The 24,732-nt window shown below is 36.2% G+C and overlaps 1 protein-coding gene across 3 annotated transcripts in view; it reads left to right on the forward strand.

Moving 5' to 3' along the window:
- Positions 1–321: 321 nt before the first annotated feature.
- Positions 322–24,732, forward strand: part of LOC122803305 (lectin-like) — a 289,888-nt gene continuing 265,477 nt past the window's right edge. For 2 of the 3 annotated variants that reach the window (XM_044072874.1, XM_044072876.1), the window contains exons 1-2: positions 322–414; positions 11,193–11,262. In XM_044072874.1, the coding sequence (XP_043928809.1) occupies positions 11,205–11,262 (58 nt within the window). In that variant the 5' untranslated portion in view covers positions 322–414; positions 11,193–11,204. Of the gene's footprint in view, positions 415–6,074; positions 6,081–11,189; positions 11,263–24,732 lie in introns of all 3 variants that reach the window. The other variant, XM_044072875.1, reaches the window with a different exon arrangement.

Consider the following 24,732-nt stretch of genomic DNA (forward strand, 5'->3'; position numbering starts at 1 on the left):
AATTCTATTATTTAAGTTAAAGTCAATTCTCCATGAAATACTCATTTGCCTTAAGATTGCCTTCTCACATGACACAGATGCTTTCTTTTAGATTAGCTCATCCAAAAAGAAAAATTGTTGAATTAAATAAAAGGTAAGACAGTACCACAGAAGTCCTTCGTGTATCTCAGTACCTGAAATTAAATTGTAGTTTTCATCTCTGAAGCTAAAGTTGCACTCTGAGAATATTTAAATATTATATGTAGAAATCAGCTTCCCGTAAAAGTGCAGATAACATCTTTAGAGAAAGTGCAGCATTTTGTAAGGAGACATGGGGTGTGCTAATAAATAGCTCCAACCTACTGATACACACAACACTGTGGCAGTTTCTGACGTACAACGCAAACAGTAGTGTGATTTTAAAGCCTGTCACAGGTAAGGCATAGCTGTTTTAATAATAAAAATAAATTAATTGTATTAATTTATGAAAAAGTCTGTGCATGTTCCTATGACTTAGGTTCACATTTTTAGAACATTAGAAATTATAGTATGTAATTAGTTAATTAGAGGATAGCCAAGACAATATTAAATGAAGATTGCATGCTTAGAGTCAAATTGGACCTGACAAAGAACAGGTTGCAATTAGCTCAATGGTATTCAGTAAACAACAAAAAAAAAGTAAGAATGCCTAGGACAGACGTAATTCCTGTGGAAGGGTAAGAGAACACAGGATATGAGTTATCTTGGTTAATGTAATAACCAAAAGTTAAGCAAAGTGGCTGATTGGGATCATTTTGTAGTTATTTGTCTTTGAAGTACATATCTGTATGTAGTTATTTTCCTGAAATAAGCCTTTAACATTTTTAAATATGTACTGGTTGCACCCCTGTAATTAGTAAATAAACATCTGAATGCCATATGTATGCCTTTATAATGTTTGGATCAGTTAAAATATGAGGCCATGTGGGACATAACAACAGAACACTGAAATTAGTTTATTGCTAAATTCAAGAATGTATTTATTTATTTATTTATTTATTGACATTTGTTGAGCAGGAAAGTCTACTGGGCCGAGGACCTATTTTCAGTGGAGGCCCGGGGAGAAAAGCTCCACAAAAACAATTACAAAAAAAGTAATATAAAACATAAAGTATACATGTTCAGCAGAGGCAACATATGTACAGTAATGCTAATTAAAACAGAATAAAAATATAATCTCATGTACAAAAAATACAGTAGTAACAGAGTGGTTAACAAAAATTAATTAACAGTTACCAGGCTAATTAATTAAAAATCAGACAAATATAGGCTAAGGAATAGGCTTATGGTGGTTTAGTCATGTGATAGGCTAAGGAATAGGCTTATGGTGGTTTAGTCATGTGATAGGCTAAGGAATAGGCTTATGGTGGTTTAGTCATGTGATAGGCTAAGGAATAGGCTTATGGTGGTTTAGTCATATGATAGGTTAAGGAATAGGCTTATGGTGGTTTAGTCATGTGATAGGCTAAGGAATAGGCTTATGGTGGTTTAGTCATGTGATAGGCTAAGGAATAGGCTTATGGTGGTTTAGTCATGTGATTACAACAGCAGATATGACTATAAGGAAGTGGTCTTTCAGTGCTGTTCTGAATGTTCTTACAGAGTCTAACTGGGTGATAGATGGAGGGAGAGCATTCCATAATTTGGCAACGGCATGAGACCAGCTGTTTTGTGGGGTTTGGTAATGGCCAGGAGTTGTTTATTTGAATACTTTATAATCCCTGTTTGGGTATGTGTTTGTATCATAGTTTGAAGAGAAGGCCAGTAATTTGGGTTGTAAAGTAATTTTTGGGTAAGAGTTAGTTGGTTTTACTGTAGGTAACAAGGGAATTCAAACCAATTTAAAGGTTTAATGGCCAGGCAGTGGTGCATGCGAGTTGGCATATTGGATACAAATGTTGATATTTTGTAGTAATAAGATTGTAGCTTATTTAAGGGATGTGAGTGTAGGTTAGTGAAACTGGGGCTAGCGTAGAGGAGGGGAAGGAAAGAAAGACTGTTAGCCAGTTTTAACTCGGTGGACATGTCCTGATATAGTTTCTGCCTATACAGCTTACCTAGTTTAAAATGGGTCTTTTTGATTGTGCTAAGTATGTGATTTACGGATGAGAGTTTGTCATCAATTGTAATGCCAAGAAGTTTGGATGTTTTTATGATTTCAATTTCAGTATTATTTTGTGAGAATACTTTAAAGTCTAGAGTTAGAAGTTTGGATGTGAATAGTAAAAGTTTAGATTTTTGGGGATTAAGTGACAATTGAGCTTCATTAATCCAGGATTCTATTGATGTAAATGCTTTTTTGTGTTAACTCTAGATCTGAGAAGTTGTTAGAAGAGTTAATAATTGTCGACTCGTCAGCATACTGAATGAGTGTACTTTGCTGGGAGGCCTTGTGGAGATTATTAATAAATATATTAAAGAGCAAGGGCCCAAGAATAGACCCTGGGGGGACTCCTGTATTGTTGATAAGGTAATTGAATTGTTTGTCTTGCCACCTAACGGATTGTTTTCTGTTGTGTAGGTTTGAAACCAGGTTAGAGTGTGTAAGGAGCAGTATATGAATTTAAGTTGTGATATTAGTTTAGGGTGGGACATTGTATCGAAAGCTTTTCATAGCTCAGTAGTATGACTGACGTTAATAGACCATTGTCAATAGCTCTGTATACAGTGTTGGTAAATGACAATAAGGCTGTAGTTGTGCTGTGTGCAGGCCAAAAACTATGTTGGGTGGGTGCTAACAAGTTATTGTCAGTGAGGTGTTTAAGCAGTTGTGAATGGATACACTTTTCTAGGATTTTAGATAGAGTTGAAAGTATTGAGATGGGCCAATAGTTAGAGAGGTCACTGGTATTACCACCTTTATGTAGGGGAGTAATAATGGAGTTTTCCAGAGTTGTGGAACATATGATTCAGAGATAGATCGATTTATGAGAATGCTGACAGGGAAGGCTATGTGGAATCTACAGCCATTTTTACATATTCAGCTGGAAGGCCATTGGTGGAAAGGGAGCATGGCTTTAGTTTGGAGAGTAGTTTGTGTATTAGAGAGGTGGGTACAGGTTGAATGGTGAAAAGGTGTGTGGATGAGGTATTGTCAGAGTTGCAGTTTTTAGAGGGGGGGGTTGTGATTTGCAAGTGGGTCAGTGAAGTTATTATTTTTGTTACTGTTATTGGATTTGCAGTTTCTTGAGAGGGGTTGTTAAGCTTTTGGATAGTATCGACATGAAAGCTGAAAGCTTGGACAATTTCTTGGGGTCTTTGTCTGGAGAGGGAGTAGGGTTATGCTGAGTTCCTGCATTAAGAAAAGAGAAAACTGACTTCCAGAAGATTTTAGGGTTGTTTTGTTGGGTAGAGAGCTTAGAGGAGAAATAGTTTTTTTTTTTTTTTTTTTTGCAATATATGACACGCTTTTTGGCAGAATTATGAAGTTGCTTATATTTGAGTTCATTCTGACCGGTTTTGTTTTTGTGCCATTCTTTCCAGGCTTTATCCCTGGAAGTAAGCAGTTGTTTAGTAAGCCAAGGGGCATGGTCAATCTTAGTTCTTTTAGTATGTGTAGGGGCAAGACTATTTAGAGTACCAAGAAAGACTGTTAAAGTAGTCAACTCCGTCGTCTAAGGAGAGTATTTTGGTTGGGTCCCAGTTGTGGGTTTTTAGAGTATCTAAAATATCTGTTTATATCTGTGAGTGAGATTTCTAGTTGTTTTTAGAGCGTGTGATTTACCTGCATGCAGTTGGGATCTATGGAGTACCAAGATATGACTGGTCAGTTGGAGTCTACATCCCTCTAACCGCTGCTTTCTTGTGCTAAGCTAAAAGCTAAAAGAAACGTTTTTGATGCACATTATGTCTGTCAGCCTTTTGTGAAGATGAAAGCCTGAAAGCAAAGATACACTCACTGCAGTATTTTCTGTGACACCCTCTGATTCACTGGATTTAATAACTGGAAAGGACTTTTTCTTCCTTTCAACGTATCTCCCCACTGTTTTTGATGTTTGAATGCAAACTATTCTGCATTGCTGAATATATGCTTCTGTTAACTGGCACTTATTTCTTCGTTCATTTTCAAGTATCCATGTTATCCTAATCAAGGTCTGAGGAGAACTAGAGCCTATCCCATCAGTCAGTGGGAGAAAGACAGAGAGCTAATCTAGGACAGGATGTCAGTCTGTCTTAGAACACACACACACACACACACACACACACACACACACACACACACACACACACACACACACACATAATCAAGGTCTGAGGAGAACTAGAGCCTATCCCATCAGTCAGTGGGAGAAAGACAGAGAGCTAATCTAGGACAGGATGTCAGACACACGCACAATCAAGGTCTGAGGAGAACTAGAGCCTACACACACACACACACACACACACACACACACACACACAGGATGTCAGACACACGCACAATCAAGGTCTGAGGAGAACTAGAGCCTATCCCATCAGTCAGTGGGAGAAAGACAGAGAGCTAATCTAGGACAGGATGTCAGTCTGTCTTAGAACACACACACACACTCTCACACACTCACACAGATACCACTCACTCACCACTATGTCTAATTTAAGTTACAATTCCACAGGGAACCAACTCTTCGGGTGTAACTGGTGATGAAATCAGACCAATGAAAAAAATTAAATGTAAGTGTAAGTACACTCCCTGAGTAAGGGTCAACCCCCACACCCACCTACCTCAGCTTACATATATCAATTCTACTGATGCAGAAATACAAAACAGGGAGAATTTCCCAAAAGAAAGGAGTTACTGCCAGCAAACACTTACAGACCACACTGGTAGGGACCAGCAAACACTTAGACACCACACTGGTAGGGACCAGCAAACACTTAGAGACTACACCGGAAGGGATTTCCTGTGGCCTATCAGCTTCACCTCGCTGTACTTGGTGAGTTGGTTGCTTACTGAGTTTGCTGCCAGTGAGTGGTGGAGAAGCCCACCAGTTCAATTAAAATGTGTTTGGCATGTGAGTATAAACTGAAACACCTGGCAAAACTTCCTGTGAGCAGAGAGCATACTCATGTGTTCATGAGCACAGAACATGCATTATCAGTTTAAAATCGATAACTAGAACTTGTTTTGAGCACATATCAATGATCCTGGATCAGTATTCTTGACTTTGTAAGTTGAATCTATAATTCTAATGATAATAGATCATTTTACTCGCATTTTGAGCCTAGTCTGGCTAAGAACTCAACTCAATGCTTTCCACATGGGAATTCAAACCAGGAAAAAAAACATAAATGTAAACAGGCTTTGCCCCCCCCCCCTTTTTACCAAATATGGTGATTCCATTGTTGGGCAGCCAGGTCAACAAAAACACCAACGTGAATCATCACAAGTGCAAACATTGCTGTCACCGAGGCAGTGATCTTCTGTGGTAAAGTAACACACCACACACACACACACACACACACACACACACACACACACACACACACACACACACACACACACACACACACACACAGAAAAATCCATCTGTTTAGCTACTTATAGAACCATTAAAGTAAAACCGTAATATTAGCTCTTCATTTGGGACTCAAACCTTAGACCTCCAGTTTACCGTGCTAGTTTTACTGCCACTGAACCAACAAGAGCCTTTGCATGTAACAACTTTATCCCTTCAGTTAGGCCTCAAGTCTTTTGAGTTAAAATAGGTAAGTTAAAACCTTTCCATTGAGTATTCATTGCTTAGCAGATTAGTCTATAAGAGGTTGACAAGTCCTTTTAACTTTTTGTAATGCTCACCATGAGTCATAACTGAGAAATGGCATTGCAAAGAAGATATATTATATGAATGAAATGTAAAATATTCTCTCGGCAACCTGTGCTGATAAAGATTTAAAAAATCATAATATTAGCTTCTGAAGTTTAGATGTGGATGACAAAACTAAAATATGGCTCAGCTTCATAATTAAGACAAAAGCTAAATAAATTTATTAAAAGAAATGGGAATAATGCAGAAAAGACTGAACACAATCCACATTCAATCAAACATATTACATTTTACAGTTTATAAAAGACTTACTTGAAAGGAAAAAATAGGTGTGCCAGTACAATTCTGCATCTCGTGAAATTAAAACTGTTAAAACAATTAAATTGTGCTTTTTTCTTATTAATGCAAAACAGACTCCCACTAGACTGTAAAACAAGTTGTTGTGTCTTTCGGCTTTTCCCGGTTAGGGGTCGCCACAGCGGAACTCCGGTCTGCTAATTATTGGCAGCTGATTTTTACATGCCGAGTTGCCAGCCCTGATGCACAACCTTCAACGAAGGTACGCCCATTTACGCATGTCTCCATGCAGAAAACGCTGTAGCTGAGAATCGAACCGGACAGCGTCTCACTGTGAGGTGACAACGCTACCGCAGCACCACCACCACGGATTAGACTATAAAACAAGTAAAAGGAATAAAATGCTCACAAAACAGCATTAAAAATCACATGGCCAAGAAGACCAAACAATAACAACCTTGAAAATTATTGTAATAAAAAACAAAACAAAAAAATATATATATATATATATATATATATATATAAAGATTTTTAATAAAAGAATGCTTTTTATTCAGTCACTCTACAAAAAAAAAACAAGGAAGAAGACTGAAAACTTTGCAGAAGAAACACAGACAAGCTGATTTCAGAAAAGTATTAGAGGTTGGTTCTCTTAATTCCTGTTACTTCTTCTGCTACCTCATTACCAGAACCAGCAAAACCAAACTGAAATGCTTTTCTGAAAATTGGCTTGTCTGTTTTTCTTTTGCAAAGTTTTCAGTCTTCTTTCTTGTTTTTTTACTTTTTAGATCAACCAAATAAAAAACATTCTTTATTAAAAAAAAAATATTTTTTTACATTTTTATTTTTTACTTTTTAGTCTACTAAGATACATAACGCATTTGTGTAGGTATCATTTGTGGGGAGAAAACACCTTTTTAATCTGCATGTTGTGTTCTTGGAACTGTGTGTGTGTGTGTGTGTGTGTGTGTGTGTGTGTGTGTGTGTGTGTGTGTGTACATGTGTGTGTGTACATGTGTGTGTGTGTGTGTGTGTGTGTGTGTGTGTGTGTGTGTGTGTGTGTGTGTGTGTGTGTGTGTGTGTGTGTGTGTGTGTGTGTGTGTGTGTGTGTGTGTGTGTGTACATGTGTGTGTGTGTGTGTGTGTGTGTGTGTGTGCATGTGTACGTGTGTGTGTGTGTGTGTGTGTGTGTGTGTGTGTGTGTGTGTGTGTGTGTATACTCGTTGAAGGCTGTTTGAATATGTCTGCTTAAAAATAAAAAGCATATTGTATTATAATTATTTTTTTAACAAGTGTAAAAATGAAAATATCCAGTTCCAACAAACGAAAATTCGGAATGTCCTTGATATATGTTGTTCTATTCTTAGCATTTATAATGAGCTCACATGCATACCTCTAAACCTTTAAGTGCAAGAAATCTGAACAAAAGCAAACTTAATGCCAGGAACAAAAGCCTAAAATAAAGGACAGTTTTTAAATACTTCTATTACAATCTTAGAAATTTACTAGAATAACATGCCTTGCATTAGCATACATGTTCTGAAGGTTCGTAGGCTGGTACTAGGCTATCAGCCCTAGGGCCTATACAAGCCTAGCCATAACAATTCCCTGGCTATTTCTTTCCACGCTGTTTACTTCCCTGGAACCCTGTCTAGCAGGGTGACAGACGTGATCCACGGGGTGAATTTCCTTTCTCCCATCCAATCATCAAGGTTCCCTTTGAAGAGGGCCAAAGAAGCGCTCTGCTTGACATGTATGGGCAGCCTATTCCAGAGTCTGGGGAGTCTCTGGGTCAGGAACCTATCCCTTCAGCATGTTTTGTTTATTGTGATGACAAGGTTTAGATCCCTGGAGCGTGTGGCTCTGAGGCATTGGGATTTCTTTAAGTGGAGCATGTCCAACAGCTCTGGATTTGACATGGCTTTGTATGTTAAGCAGAGATCGCCTCGGATTAGATGATATGCAGCAGAGTATAGCTGGAGTTTTTTAAGGTGAACAGCATAGGGCATCTGCTTTAGGCTTGTGATTCTTTTAGTGAGGTATTTCTGCGGTCTTTCCAGTTGTTGCAGGTGTCTTGAGAGGTACACACCAAATTGGGCGTTGTATTCTATAATGGGTCTAATGAGGGATGAGTACAGTGGGACAATGACCTCCTTTTTTCTGGATGAAAAGCCCTTAGTGATGAGATGTGCCACATAGAAGGATTTCCTGACTGTTGTGGCTATGTGCTTATTGAAGGTGAGACCACTGTCCACCGGTGTTCTTAAGTCTCTTATCACACTTTCGGTGTTTAGTGTATTGCCACCTATGTGGTAATTCACGGGTACATGTTTTTTTCCCAAAGGGGATAACTATACATTTCTTGGCATTGAGCTTGAGCCCATGGCTCTGGCACCAAGCATCTGTTTCTGTAAGGCCCTTTTGCAGAGTATCCACATCATTTGGGGATTCAATAATGGCTCCCAGTTTGCAGTCATCTGCGAACTTTGTTAGCCAGAGTCTCTTAGCACTGGCCTGTACTTCAGAGAAGTAGATGCCAAACAAGAGAGGTCCCAGGACTGAACCCTGAGGTACTCCACTTGTCACTTGTCTGGAGTTGGATTTGGAGTCAGCTACTTTTACAGTGTGGGTTCTGTCAGTAAGCCAGTTGGCAACCCATCAAGTGACATAGGGATTAATGCCCAGCTTAGTAAGTTTATCTATGATTCCAGAGTGGGGGATGGTGTCAAAGGCCTTGGCAAGGTCCAGATAGGCTGTGTGGATTGCCTTACCCTCGTCCACGGCTCTGGAGACTGATTAGAAGACGTCAATCAGGTTCAGGAGTCAAGATCAGCTCTTCACGATCCCAAACTGGGTGGGGTCCAGTGTTTTAAGGTTGCCAATGTCTTTGTTTATAAGTTCCATGATAATACATTCCATGGCCTTGCAGATCAGGCTCGTCAGACAGATAGGGTGGTAGTTCCTGGGATCCAAGGTGGACCCCCCCTTGTAGAGTGGGATAACTGTAGCTGTGCACCACTCAGTGGGCACGAAGCCTGAGGTGAGGGTATGAGTAAACATGACACTTAAGTGAGGTGCCAGTTTATTTTGTAATTCATGTAGTACACAGCCCAGGATGTCATTTCATTATTTAGTGACTTCCAACCACAGTGATTTCCAGAAATATTATTAGGGACAGAAAAAATATGAGGGAAAAACTTGGACATGATGCGAAACTGTGGACAGTTGAGAGAGTAATGCACGGCAGGACCCAAGCCTACTTTCCACTTTAGTTTTTTGTTGTGTGCTCACATGGTGTTTGTTAACTTATCTGTCTAGAATTATTAAACAGCAGGTGTATCTGAAATCAGATCTTTAAAATTCCTTGTTGCAGCAGTGTTGATGCGGGACATTTCACAGGCGTGACCCTGCAGGAGTGCTTTGTAACCCCCCAGGCTTCCTCATCTCGGTGACACTTCCTCTCCTTTTTGTCATCTGACAAGGAGTGCAAGTTTTAAGGCTACAAAACAAGAAATAGACAATCTGGCATACCAAGGTAACTTGCAGCAGCTATCTACTCAGTCTCCAAGACAGCAAGCAATGTTGATATAGAAAAATTAAAACCAAAAAAATCAATCATGGCGACCTTGCTTGATAGATACAATCCTTTAATTATGAAGCGTTTTTCGTTCGGTTACAATCCTTGAACTTCTTAATTAAAAGCTTCTACATTAAAAGTTAATTAGTAACATTTAAATAGTGAATCAGTTAAATCAGCTGATGTTCTGCATTGCTTATTTAAAGAGATATATTTAGTTTTCTATTAGAAATTTCTAAATACAATAAAAACATTTCTAAAATCTTACTGTTTTATCATAATATATACTCGCAGTTAGTTAAATAAATATAAATACCTCAAAGACTGACTATATGAATTAAGAAGCAGCTTATTTTTGGTAAGTCATTCCAAATATGCAAGAAGTCATTAAATCTCACAGTCACTTGTAAAAACAGAAATTCTGTATTGAAATGTTACCATTTTCTGAATTCCATGCTATACTCGGATGTATACCTGAGTACTATTACCAGATGCCAGACACCAGACAAACTATACTCCAAGAGTAGCTTCAGACAGGGAGGGAATCAGCTCTAGATTCAAGATGCATTTTGAACGTCCTTATACTTCTTAATATTACATAAAAACTGAAATGTAAACCATTGATTAGAGGTAACATTTTTAACTGATTTTTGATTGTGTATGAAATCTGTCTGAGGTTTTAAAATATTTTATTGCATTTTTATACACAAAAGCAAACACAGTAATGTAGTAAAACATGTTACTATTTACATATGCCTACATCAGTTTGCTATGTACATTAATTGCTAAAATTCATTAAACAGCCATAAACTGATCATTGAACACAGATTAGCATTTCCCTTTTAATGAGTTCAGTTTTATCCAGTGATTATATTCTGTGGTTATTTTATTTGTTTTTATCTTAATAGAAGAATTTCTTTGTGACACACAACGATAGTATTTATTATTTCAAGATGCTGAAAAGGCTGTGGATCTGCAAGCTATACTTACTACTTTTTATTTTTATTTCCTGTATGTAAATGTAAATCTTTGGTAGGTTATATGGAACTTTTTGTTCTTTTGTTTCTTAATTTATTTTTCAAATAAAATATTAGTTAAAAAAAAAAACCCGACAAGATTTATAAATTCCCTAAATGAAGGTATAATTTCATTTTCCATTTCTTTGAAGCTATTTTCCTGGCTATTGTCAATAAGAAGTGGGAATTGGGATTTGGGTACCTATCTGGAAAATGAAACGTTAAACACTCCAAAAGTTTGGTTAATATGAAGTTAACAGACTGCAATTCTTCCAGGAAACAGTGATTTTTTTCTGAAAAGGTGGTAGATTTTAGCATTACTAAACCTTACACTGCCAGTCTGTTTTAATTAAGGATTTATACCTCTCACAACTGATACTTTCCTTTTTCTGTATAAATTCAGTCCTCTGTGGAGTGATAAATGATCTATGCAAACTTTTCCAAAAGAATAATCTCCAAATACAGATGATTTTGTTTGAGGGTATTAAAACATATGTCAGAGTCTGATCAGAACTTTTGTTTGTTCCATCTTTATTTCCAGATATTTCAAAGCATGAAGACTCTCTTTGTATTCCTAACCCTGATTGTGGCTGTTCTGAGTAATACAATAGGTAACAAGGTACCTTTTTTAATTAAGAGAAATCTAAAGATGGATATATTTGTGGTGATGATGGTGTGTGTGTGTGTGTGTGTGTGTGTGTGTGTGTGTGTGTGTGTGTGTGTGTGTGTGTGTGCGTGCTTGCACTTTCATGCATTAAGTAAAGGAAAAAATACTGTCTTTAGTCTATAATGTTTTTATTTAAAAAAGTGTAGAGTGTTATAGCAATACATTTATGGTTAGAATAAGAAGGAGTTTACTGTTATACTTCCATAGAAGCAGGCTTTTGTGTAAACATAGTTTTATTTCCTTGTGATTTAAACAAATAAGTCCAAAAAAAGTGGTTGTTGTTCATAGTGTTAGCTGTTGTGGTCATCTTGTAGTTTGTTCCAGATAGATTGGCATAACCAAAAGTTACCTAAAGGTTGGGGAGGCCCTCTGTTGCTCAGTGGCATAACTGTCTTTTTCTTATTTACAGTGGGGGTAGCCCAGTTTTGACAAGTGGTCCACAATTCCAGAGTGCCATCTTGCTGGTGTTTCTCATGTCACCAGAAATGGGGACCTGGTGCAGTACTCTGCATTGACTAGTAGAGGTGTAAATCAGGTTTTCAACCTTTTTACACTTGGAGACTTGTGAAAATAGGAGAATTATTTTGGGGACCACTAAGGCAGAAATAAAAAAAATTATTAATAAGGAACCAATTAAAACAGTCTCTGTTTGAGCATTGTATGCAAACTTAATCTCACCAATTGAGAAAGATATAGATACATAGTGTGACCATAGAAATCAAGTATACTCATCGTCCAGGGCAACGCTGTTCCTCTCCACTCCACTACATGATCCAGGCAAAGAGCAACCCTCAGCCATTCCAATATGTCATTACTTAGCCATTTCTCCCCAGCTACTATAAACACTGTTCAAAACTCTCAGTGTGCATACTGTTTTTTGCTTTACTTCTACAATAATTACAGATATTTGGCTTTAATTTAAAAATATTTATTTCACATTTTATAGCAGAAACACTGATAAACAATTTGCTAAAGAAAGCAATACAGTCTCACAGTAAAAACAGACAACATTGGAATTTATCTGTTCTTGAAACTCACATTCACTGAAACAGCAATGAATCCCACATTCAAAGAAAATGCATCTGGCCAGTAGAGGATTAAGTTTACCTTTGGGCTGTTTTCAAATCATAGCCCCCTTGCACACATTTTTAGGATGATGCAAAAATGCAAGAATTTGTTGATTCACCTTCCTTGTGGTATTAAATTATATCCCTTGTATAATACGGCATCACTTGTTAGAGCATGTTTTAAATTTATAGTTTTGAACATTTTTCCAGTAAGCAATGAAACAAAACATATGAACCAATAATGACAAAAACTGTCCAATTCAGAACTTTTCAACCAAAAAGGCCACTCAAATTCTGCCATTATGCTGTGGTGGTGGTGCTGCGGTAGCATTGTCGTCTCACAGTAAGACGACATCCTGTTAGATTCTCAGCTAGAGCTTCTTCTGTGTGGAGACATGCGTGAATGGGCGTACCTTTGTTGAAGGTTGTGCATCAGGGCCCGCAACTCAGCACGTAAAAATCTACTGCCAATCATTAGCGGACTGGAGTTCCGCTGTGGCGACCCCTAACTGAGAAAAGCCGAAAGACACAACAACAACAACAACACTCCACCAATATCAGTCAATATGCAAAATCATTGCAGAAGTAAAAGTCATCTGAATAATTCCACATTAAAAAGATATGTAACTAATGAAGAGGTTGCTGCTAACAAACAACTTTATATTTCAGCGTTTCATCTACAAATTCAGTGCCTACTGCCCTTCAAGGAAAAAAAGTGGTAAGCTGGTAATATTGCAATAGGGAATGGATGGCAAACTGAAAAAGGTTCATAGTTACTAGGCATCTCATCCAAAGGAAAACATACTCAGGTACTCAGGACTGCAGCATCCCACCTCCTTTAAATCAAGACAGTATCAGCAATCCATCTATATGCCCCGAGAGTAGAACCCATAGCCGTCTGTATCAAAGACAAATATGCTACCTATTGTGCTACTAACACTGCTTTTACACTCAATACAACAACAGCAATATCATTTGTTAAAGGAAAACTCCACCCTAGAACTAAAAAAATTATTTTTTGCACTCTATCTTTGTTTCCTGACCTATTTTAACACCTGAAAATCACTTTAACTGCTTTATTTGCAATTTTAGTCTGTTTTTAACAACATGGCTACCAATGGGGCTTGATGTATCAATGTCATCTTGTCATTTTCTCCCTCAACCCTTTCTTTTTCTCATAATACTTTGTATGACTCATGCCATATATAAGGAAGTAACTTTGAATTCCCATGCCATTTACATGTAATGGGATTTGTAAGGGTCACTTTACCTTCTGTAAAATGACTGCTTCTTTTCTGTCTTTAATCACCCTCATTTATGTTTGGCTCAGACCTTGTTTTACACTACACTTAGATGTTATCCAGCTACTGCTAGAAAAGTAGCTACATTGCAGGCCTTTGTTCAGGGTTTTCTTTTGCAGTCTGAGGAATTGATTCTGCAAGTGTCTCTCAGTGCAGTGACAATTTTAACACCTCTGCAGTAGTGTGAGGGGAGTGGACCATCAAGAGCCTATTTTCTGTGGTGGCCTCGGGAGAAATGCTCCAGATGTATGTCTCTGAAATAACATATAACCAAACATGAGCACACACACACACACACACACACACACACACATATATATATATATATATATATATATATATATATATATCCCTTTCTTATTTTCCTCTCTCCTTCAGCTCCATCACTGCCCTACTGTCTCACTCTCTTTTATTCTTTCATTCACTACACTTCCCTTTATTTTTTTTTTCCATTTTTTTTCTTTTTTTCTCACTCTCTATTAATTTATTTTCCTTTCTCTCTTACTCATTTATTTCCCCCTCTTGTCCTTTACTATAAAACACATACATTCCTCCTACCCCGTACTACAATAAAGTACCATGAATGAGAACAGATACCCAGCATGCAACTCTTCCACTCTCTGGCTCCTTTTGCCTTGAAATACTGTTATGGTTTAAAACAACATTGTCTATGATCAAAGAATGTAAATAATTAGGGTAAAGAAAGGCAGTCTGCATCCTGTACAGCATTCTCAGTCAAAGGTGAAGAGAGAAACAAAAATCATCCATCGCCAAGCACACCTCTACTCAATATGTCACCAGTGCAACACAACAGGAAAGGGAAACACACATGCATTCCAATCAACTGAATGAAATCTCCCTTGCCACAAAAACACAAAACAAGTAAACAGGAATGAGATCAATAGCAAAGTAAACAGGCAATCAAAGCAAGTAAACAGGAAAGAGATCAATAGCAAAGTAAACAGGCAATCAAAGCAAGTAAACAGGAATGAGATCAATAGCAAAGTAAACAGGCAATCAAAACAAGTAAACAGGAATTAGATCAATAGCAAAGTAAACAGGCAATCAAAGCAAGTAAACAGGAATGAGATCAATAGCAAAGTAAACAGGCAATCAAAGCAAGTAAACAGGAATGAGATCAATAGCAAAGTAAACAGGCAATCAAAGCAAGTAAACAGGAATTAGATCAATAGCAAAGTAAACAGGCGATCAAAGCAAGTAAACAGGAATGAGATCAATAGCAAAGTAAACAGGCAATCAAAGCAAGTAAACAGGAATGAGTTCAATAGCAAAGTAAACAGGCAATCAAAGCAAGTAAACAGGCAATCAAAGCAAGTAAACAGGAATGAGATCAATACCAAAGTAAACAGGCAATCAAAGCAAGTAAACAGGAATGAGATCACTCCTAAAGTAAACAGGCAATCAAAGCAAGTGAACAGGAATGAGATCAATAGAAAAGTAAACAGGTAATCAAAGCAAGTAAACATGAATGAGATCAATAGCAAAGTAAACAGGCAATCAAAGAAAATAAACAGGAATGAGATCAACACTAAAGTAAACAGGCAATCAAAGCAAGTGAACAGGAATGAGATCAATAGAAAAGTAAACAGTCAATCAAAGCAAGTAAACATGAATGAGATCAATAGCAAAGTAAACAGGCAATCAAAACAAGTAAACAGGAATGAGATCAACAGAAAAGTAAACAGGCAATCAAAGAAAGTAAACAGGAATGATATCAATACCAAAGTAAACAGGCAATCAAAGAAAATAAACAGGAATGAGATCAATACTAAAGTAAACAGGCAATCAAAGCAAGTGAACAGGAATGAGATCAATAGAAAAGTAAACAGGCAATCAAAGCAAGTAAACAGGAATGAGATCAATAGCAAAGTAAACAGGCAATCAAAACAAGTAAACAGGAATGAGATCAACAGAAAAGTAAACAGGCAATCAAAGAAAGTAAACAGGAATGATATCAATACAAAAGTAAACAGGCAATCAAAGAAAATAAACAGGAATGAGATCAATACTAAAGTAAACAGGCAATCAATGCAACTAAACAGGAATGAGATCAAAACAGAAGTAAACAGGGAATCAAAGCAAGTAAACAGGAATGAGATCAATACCAAAGTAAACAGGCAATAAAAGAAAGTAAACAGGAATGAGATCAATACCAAAGTAAACAGGGAATCAAAGCAAGTAAACAGGAATGAGATCAATACCAAAGTAAACAGGCAATAAAAGAAAGTAAACAGGAATGAGATCAATACCAAAGTAAACAGGCAATCAAAGCAAGTAAACAGGAATGAGATCAATACCAAAGTAAACAGGCAATCAAAGCAAGTAAACAGGAATGATATCAATACCGAAGTAAACAGGCAATCAAAGCAAGTAAACAGGAATGAGATCAATAGCAAAGTAAACAGGCAATCAAAGAAAGTAAACAGGAATGAGATCACTACTAAAGTAAACAGGCAATCAAAGAAAGTAAACAGGAATGAGATCAATAGAAAAGTAAACAGGTAATCAAAGCAAGTAAACATGAATGAGATCAATAGCAAAGTAAACAGGCAATCAAAGAAAATAAACAGGAATGAGATCAATACTAAAGTAAACAGGCAATCAAAGCAAGTGAACAGGAATGAGATCAATAGAAAAGTAAACAGTCAATCAAAGCAAGTAAACATGAATGAGATCAATAGCAAAGTAAACAGGCAATCAAAACAAGTAAACAGGAATGAGATCAACAGAAAAGTAAACAGGCAATCAAAGAAAGTAAACAGGAATGATATCAATACCAAAGTAAACAGGCAATCAAAGAAAATAAACAGGAATGAGATCAATACTAAAGTAAACAGGCAATCAAAGCAAGTGAACAGGAATGAGATCAATAGAAAAGTAAACAGGCAATCAAAGCAAGTAAACAGGAATGAGATCAATAGCAAAGTAAACAGGCAATCAAAACAAGTAAACAGGAATGAGATCAACAGAAAAGTAAACAGGCAATCAAAGAAAGTAAACAGGAATGATATCAATACGAAAGTAAACAGGCAATCAAAGAAAATAAACAGGAATGAGATCAATACTAAAGTAAACAGGCAATCAATGCAACTAAACAGGAATGAGATCAAAACAGAAGTAAACAGGGAATCAAAGCAAGTAAACAGGAATGAGATCAATACCAAAGTAAACAGGCAATCAAAGCAAGTAAACAGGAATGAGATCAATATTAAAGTAAACAGGCATTCAAAGCAACTAAGCAGGAATGAGGTCAATATTAAAGTAAACAGGCAATCAAAGCAAGTAAACAGGAATGAGATCAATACTAAAGTAAACAGGCAATCAAAGCAAGTAAACAGGAATGAGATCAATACCAAAGTAAACAAGCAATCAAAGAAAGTAAACAGAAATGAGATCAATAGCAAAGTAAACAGGCAATCAAAGCAGGTAAACAGGAATGATATCAATGCCAAAGTAAACAGGCAATCAAAGAAAGTAAATAGGAATGAGATCAATACCAAAGTAAACAGGCAATCAAAGAAAGTAAACAGGAATTAGATCAATAGCAAAGTAATCAGGCAATCAAAGCAAGTAAACAAAAATGATATCAATACCAAAGTAAACAGGCAATCAAAACAAGTAAACAGGAATGATATCAATACCAAAGTAAAGAGGCAATCAAAGCAAGTAAACAGGAATAAGATCAATAGCAAAGTAAACAGGCAATCAAAGCAAGTAAACAGGAATGAGATCAATAGCAAAGTAAACAGGCTATCAAAGCAAGTAAACAGGAATGAGATCAATACTAAAGTAAACAGGCAATCAAAGAAAGTAAACAGGAATGAGATCAATTGCAAAGTAAACAGGCAATCAAAACAAGTAAACAGGAATGAGATCAATACCGAAGTAAACAGGGAATCAAAACAAGTAAACAGGAATGAGATCAATACCAAAGTAAACAGGCAATCAAAGCACGTAAAAAGGAATAATATCAAAGTAAACAGGCAATCAAAGCAAGTAAACAGGAATGAGATCAAAACCAAAGTAAACAGGCAATCAAAACAAGTAAACAGGAATGAGATCAATACTAAAGTAAACAGGCAATCAAAGCACGTAAAAAGGAATGATATCAATACCGAAGTAAACAGGGAATCAAAACAAGTAAACAGGAATGAGATCAATACCAAAGTAAACAGGCAATCAAAACAAGTAAACAGGAATGAGATCAATAGTAAAGTAAACAGGCAATCAAAGCAAGTAAACAGGAATGACATCAATACTAAAGTAAACAGGCAATCAAAGCAAGTAAACAGGAATGAGATCAATAGCAAAGTAAACAGGCAATCAAAGCAAGTAAACAGGAATGAGATCAATACGAAAGTAAACAGGAAATCAAAGCAACTAAACAGGAATGAGATCAATAGCAAAGTAAACAGGCAATCAAAGCAAGTAAACAGGAATGATATCAATACGAAAGTAAACAGGAAATCAAAGCAAGTAAACAGGAATGAGATCAATAGCAAAGTAAACAGGCAATCAAAGCAAGTAAACAGGAATGAGATCAATAGCAAAGTAAACAGGCAATCAAAGAAAGTAAGCAGGAATAAGATCAGTGCCAAAGTAAACAGGCAATCAAAGCAAGTAAACAGGAATGATATCAATACCGAAGTAAACAGGCAATCAAAGCAAGTAAACAGGAATGACATCAATACCAAAGTAAACTGGCAATCAAGCACATAAACAGGCATGAGATCAATACCGAAATAAACAGGCAGGCCATGCAAGTAAACTGGAATGAGATCAATATTAATGTAAACAGGCAATCAAAGGAAGTAAACAGGAATGAGATCACGTCTAAAGTAAACAGGCAATCAAAGCAAGTAAACAGGAATGAGATCAATACCAAAGTAAACAGGCAGTCAAGGAAAGTAAACAGGAATGAGATCAATAGCAAAGTAAACAGGCAATCAAAGCACGTAAACAGAAATGAGATCAATACCAATGTAAACAGGCAATCAAAGCAAGTAAACAGGAATTAGATCAATAGCAAAGTAAACAAGCAATCAAAGCACGTAAACAGGAATGAGATCAATACCAAAGTAGAGAGGCAATCAAAGCATGTAAACAGGAAAGAGATCAATACCAAAGTAAACAGGCAATCAAAGCAAGTAAACAGGAATGAGCTCAATACCAAAGTAAACAGGCAATCAAAACAAGTAAACAGGAATGAGATCAATAGCAAAGTAAACAGGCAATCAAAGCAAGTAAACAGGAATGATATCAATACCAAAGTAAATAGTCAATCAAAGCACGTGAAAAGGAATGAGATCAGTACGAAAGTAAATAGGCAATCAAAACAAGTAAACAGGAATGAGATCAATAGCAAAGTAATCAGACAATCAAAGCAAGTAAAAAGGAATGAGATCAATACCAAAGTAAACTGGCAATCAAAGCACATAAACAGGCATGAGATCAATACCGAAATAAACAGGCAGGCCATGCAAGTAAACAGGAATGAGATCAATATTAATGTAAACAGGCAATCAAAGCAAGTAAACAGGAATGAGATCAATACCAAAGTAAACAGGCAATCAAAGCAAGTAAACAGGAATGAGATCAATACTAAAGTAAACAGGCAATCAAAGCAAGTAAACAGGAATTAGATCAATACCAAAGTAAATAGGCCATCAAAGCAAGTAAACAGGAATGAGATCAATAGCAAAGTAATCAAGCAATCAAAGCAAGTAAACAGGAATGAGGTCAATACGAAAGTATTATCAATTTAGATGACCATAAAATCAATGGGGTTGCATATCATGCATTAGATCATTTTGATTGTAATTCATCTGGGGTGGTATACATTATTGGGTGCAGTTAAAAACGAAAATGGTATATAGGACAAAGTAAACAGGCAAGCTAAGAATTTTGGAACACTTGGGAGATATTAGGAATAGTAGACTTGACAGTCCAATTGCAAGTCATTTTCATCAATTTCACAATGGAGAACAAACTGGTTTTGAGTTTAGTATTTTGGCAAGACCATGGGGAATGGGGGAAAATAATAAAAATTTTCAAACCCAATTATTGAATATGGAATCCAAATTCATTATTAATTATGGAACTCTATTTCCCAATGGTATGAATTTAGATGTATAATTATTATGAAATATTATATGTATTTTGTATGTATTTCTTTAAAATGTAATATATTTATATATAATTGATTAATTGTTTAATTGATATGATTGATTAAGTGAGGTGTGTATTTATACTGGTTTATGCATAACATTGTTATTCCATGTGAAGGCAGGTACCAGAATCTAGTAAAGAAAATTTTTCAATCCAGTTTGGCTGCTTCATTTGTTCTTTTTTAGTAAACAGGATTGGATACTTTGTGATCCAGAAGTGTTTTTTCTTGAATCAAAGCACGTAAGCAGGAATGAGATCAATACTAAAGTAAACAGGCAATCAAAGTAAGTAAACAAGAATTAGATCAGTGCCAAAGTAAACAGGCAATCAAAGCAAGTAAACAGGAATGAGATCAATACCAAAGTAAACAGGCAATCAAAGCAAGTAGACAGGAATGAGATCAATAGCAAAGTAAACAGGCAATCAAAGCATGTAAACAGGAATGAGATCAATAGCAAAGTAAACAGACAATCAAAGCAAGTAAACAGGAATTAGATCAATACCAAAGTAAACAAGCAATCAAAGCAAGTAAACAGGAATGAGATCCATAGCAAAGTAAACAGGCAATCAAAGCAAATAAACAGGAATGAGATCAATAGCAAAGTAAACAGGCAATCAAAGCAAGTAAACAGGAATGAGATCAATACCAAAGTAAACAGGCAATCAAAGAAAGTAAACAGGAATGAGATCAACACTAAAGTAAACAGGCAATCAAAGCAAGTAAACAGGAATGAGATCAATAGCAAAGTAAACAGGCAATCAAAGAAAGTAAACAGGAATGAGATCAATTCTAAAGTAAACAGGCAATCAAAGCAAGTAAACAGGAATGAGATCAATACCAAAGTAAACAGGCAAGCAAAGCAAGTAAACAGGAATTAGATCACTACTAAAGTAAACAGGCTATCAGAGCAAGTAAACAGGAATGAGATCAATACCAAAGTAAACAGGCAATCAAAGCAAGTAAACAGGAATGAGATCAATACTAAAGTAAACAGGCAATCAAAGTAAGTAAACAAGAATTAGATCAGTGCCAAAGTAAACAGGCAATCAAAGCAAGTAAACAGGAATGAGATCAATGCCAAAGTAAACAGGCAATCAAAGCTAGTAAACAGGAATGAGATCAATGCCAAACTAAACAGGCAATCAAAGCAAGTAAACAGGAATGAGATCAATACCAAAGTAAACAGGCAATCAAAGCAAGTAGACAGGAATGAGATCAATAGCAAAGTAAACAGGCAATCAAAGCATGTAAACAGGAATGAGATCAATAGCAAAGTAAACAGGCAATCAAAGCAAGTAAACAGGAATGAGATCAATAGCAAAGTAAACAGGCAATCAAAGCAAGTAAACAGGAATGAGATCAATACGAAAGTAAACAGGCAGTCAAGGAAAGTAAACAGGAATGAGATCAATACCAAAGTAAACAGGCAATCAAAGCAAGTAAACAGGAATGAGATCAATACCAAAGTAAACAGGCAATCAAAGCAAGTAAACAGGAATGATATCAATACCAAAGTAAACAGGCAATCAAAGCAAGTAAACAGGAATGAGATCACTACTAAAGTAAACAGGCAATCAAAGCACGTAAACAGGAATGAGATCAATACTAAAGTAAACAGGCAATCAAAGCAAGTAAACAGGAATGAGATCAATACCAAAGTAAACAGGCAATCAAAGCAAGTAAACAGGAATGAGATCACGTCTAAAGTAAACAGGCAATCAAAGCACGTAAACAGGAATGAGATCAATACTAAAGTAAACAGGCAATCAAAGCAAGTAAACAGGAATGAGATCAATACCAAAGTAAACAGGCAATCAAAGCAAGTAAACAGGAATGATATCAATACCGAAGTAAACAGGCAATCAAAGCAAGTAAACAGGAATGAGATCAATACCAAAGTAAACAGGCAATCAAAGCATGTAAACAGGAATGAGATCAATACCAAAGTAAACAGGCAATCAAAGCAAGTAAACAGGAATGAGCTCAATAGTAAAGTAAACAGGCAATCAAAGCAAGTAAACAGGAATGAGATCAATACTAAAGTAAACAGGCAATCAAAGCAAGTAAACAGGAATGAGATCAATACCAAAGTAAACAGGCAATCAAAGCAAGTAAACAGGAATGAGATCAATACCAAAGTAAACAGGCAATCAAAACAAGTAAACAGGAATGAGATCAATAGCAAAGTAATCAGACAATCAAAGCAAGTAAAAAGGAATGAGATCAATACGAAAGTAAACAGGCAATCAAAGCAAGTAAGCAGGAATAAGATCAGTGCCAAAGTAAACAGGCAATCAAAGCAAGTAAACAGGAATGACATCAATACCAAAGTAAACTGGCAATCAAATCTAGTAATCAGGAATGAGATAAATGCCAAACTAAACAGGCAATCAAAGCAAGTAAACAGGAATGAGATCAATAGCAAAGTAAACAGGCAATCAAAGCAAGTAAACAGGAATGAGATCAATAGCAAAGTAAACAGGCAATCAAAGCAAGTAAACAGGAATGAGATCAATACCAAATTAAACAGGCAATCAAAGCAAGTAAACAGGAATGAGATCAATAGCAAAGTAAACAGGCAATCAAAGCAAGTAAACAGGAATGAGATCAATAGCAAAGTAAACAGGCAATCAAAGCAAGTAAACAGGAATGAGATCAATACCAAAGTAAACAGGCAATCAAAGAAAGTAAACAGGAATGAGATCAATAGCAAAGTAAACAGGCAATCAAAGCAAGTAAACAGGAATGATATCAATACCAAAGTAAACAGGCAATCAAAGCAAGTAAACAGGAATGAGATCAATACCAAAGTAAACAGGCAATCAAAACAAGTAAACAGGAATGAGATCAATACCAAAGTAAACAGGCAATCAAAGCAAGTAAACAGGAATGAGATCAATACCAAAGTAAACAGGCAATCAAAGCAAGTAAACAGGAATGAGATCAATACCAAAGTAAACAGGCAATCAAAGCAAGTAAACAGGAATGAGATCAATACCAAAGTAAACAGGCAATCAAAGCAAGTAAACAGGAATGAGATCAATAGCAAAGTAAACAGGCAATCAAAGCAAGTAAACAGGAATGAGATCAATACCAAAGTAAACAGGCAATCAAAGCAAGTAAACAGGAATGAGATCAATACCAAAGTAAACAGGCAATCAAAGCAAGTAAACAGGAATGAGATCAATACCAAAGTAAACAGGCAATCAAAGCAAGTAAACAGGAATGAGATCAATACCAAAGTAAACAGGCAATCAAAGCAAGTAAACAGGAATGAGATCAATACCAAAGTAAACAGGCAATCAAAGCAAGTAAACAGGAATGAGATCAATACCAAAGTAAACAGGCAATCAAAGCAAGTAAACAGGAATGAGATCAATACCAAAGTAAACAGGCAATCAAAGCATGTAAACAGGAAAGAGATCAATACCAAAGTAAACAGGCAATCAAAGCAAGTAAACAGGAATGAGCTCAATAGTAAACAGGCAATCAAAGCAAGTAAACAGGAATGAGATCAATACCAAAGTAAACAGTCAATCAAAACAAGTAAACAGGAATGAGATCAATACCAAAGTAAACAGGCAATCAAAGAAAGTAAACAGAAATGAGATCAATATGAAAGTAAACAGGCAATCAAAGCAAGTAAACAGGAATGAGATCAATACCAAAGTAAACAGGCAATCAAAGCAAGTAAACAGGAATGAGATCAATACCAAAGTAAACAGGCAATCAAAGCAAGTAAACAGGAATGAGATCAATACCAAAGTAAACAGGCAATCAAAGCAAGTAAACAGGAATGAGATCAATATTAATGTAAACAGGCAATCAAAGCAAGTAAACAGGAATGAGATCAATACCAAAGTAAACAGGCAATCAAAGCAAGTAAACAGGAATGAGATCAATAGCAAAGTAATCAGGCAATCAAAGCAAGTAAACAGGAATGAGATCAATACGAAAGTAAACAGGCAATCAAAGCACGTAAACAGGAATGAGATCAATACTAAAGTAAACAGGCAATCAAAGCAAGTAAACAGGAATGAGATCAATAGCAAAGTAAACAGGCAATCAAAGCAAGTAAACAGGAATGAGATCAATGCCAAAGTAAACAGGCAATCAAAGCTAATAAACAGGAATGAGATCAATGCCAAACTAAACAGGCAATCAAAGCAAGTAAACAGGAATGAGATCAATAGCAAAGTAAACAGGCAATCAAAGCAAGTAAACAGGAATGAGATCAATAGCAAAGTAAACAGGCAATCAAAGCAAGTAAACAGGAATGAGATCAATACCAAAGTAAACAGGCAATCAAAGCAAGTAAACAGGAATGAGATCAATACTAAAGTAAACAGGCAATCAAAGCAAGTAAACAGGAATGAGATCAATACCAAAGTAAACAGGCAATCAAAGCAAGTAAACAGGAATGAGATCAATACCAAAGTAAACAGGCAATCAAAGCAAGTAAACAGGAATGAGATCACTACTAAAGTAAACAGGCAATCAAAGCAAGTAAACAGGAATGAGATCAATAGCAAAGTAATCAGGCAATCAAAGCAAGTAAACAGGAATGAGATCAATACCAAAGTAAACAGGCAATCAAAGCAAGTAAACAGGAATGAGATCAATAGCAAAGTAATCAGGCAATCAAAGCAAGTAAACAGGAATGAGATCAATACCAAAGTAAACAGGCAATCAAAGCAAGTAAACAGGAATGAGATCAATACCAAAGTAAACAGGCAATCAAAGCATGTAAACAGGAATGAGATCAGTACCAAAGTAAACAGGCAATCAAAGCAAGTAAACAGGAATGAGATCAATACCAAAGTAAACAGGCAATCAAAGCAAGTAAACAGGAATGA

The sequence above is a fragment of the Protopterus annectens genome, chromosome 5.part1 (assembly GCF_019279795.1).
Source record: "Protopterus annectens isolate FY-2018-M chromosome 5.part1, PAN1.0, whole genome shotgun sequence".
NCBI classification, from domain to species: domain Eukaryota; kingdom Metazoa; phylum Chordata; order Ceratodontiformes; family Protopteridae; genus Protopterus; species Protopterus annectens.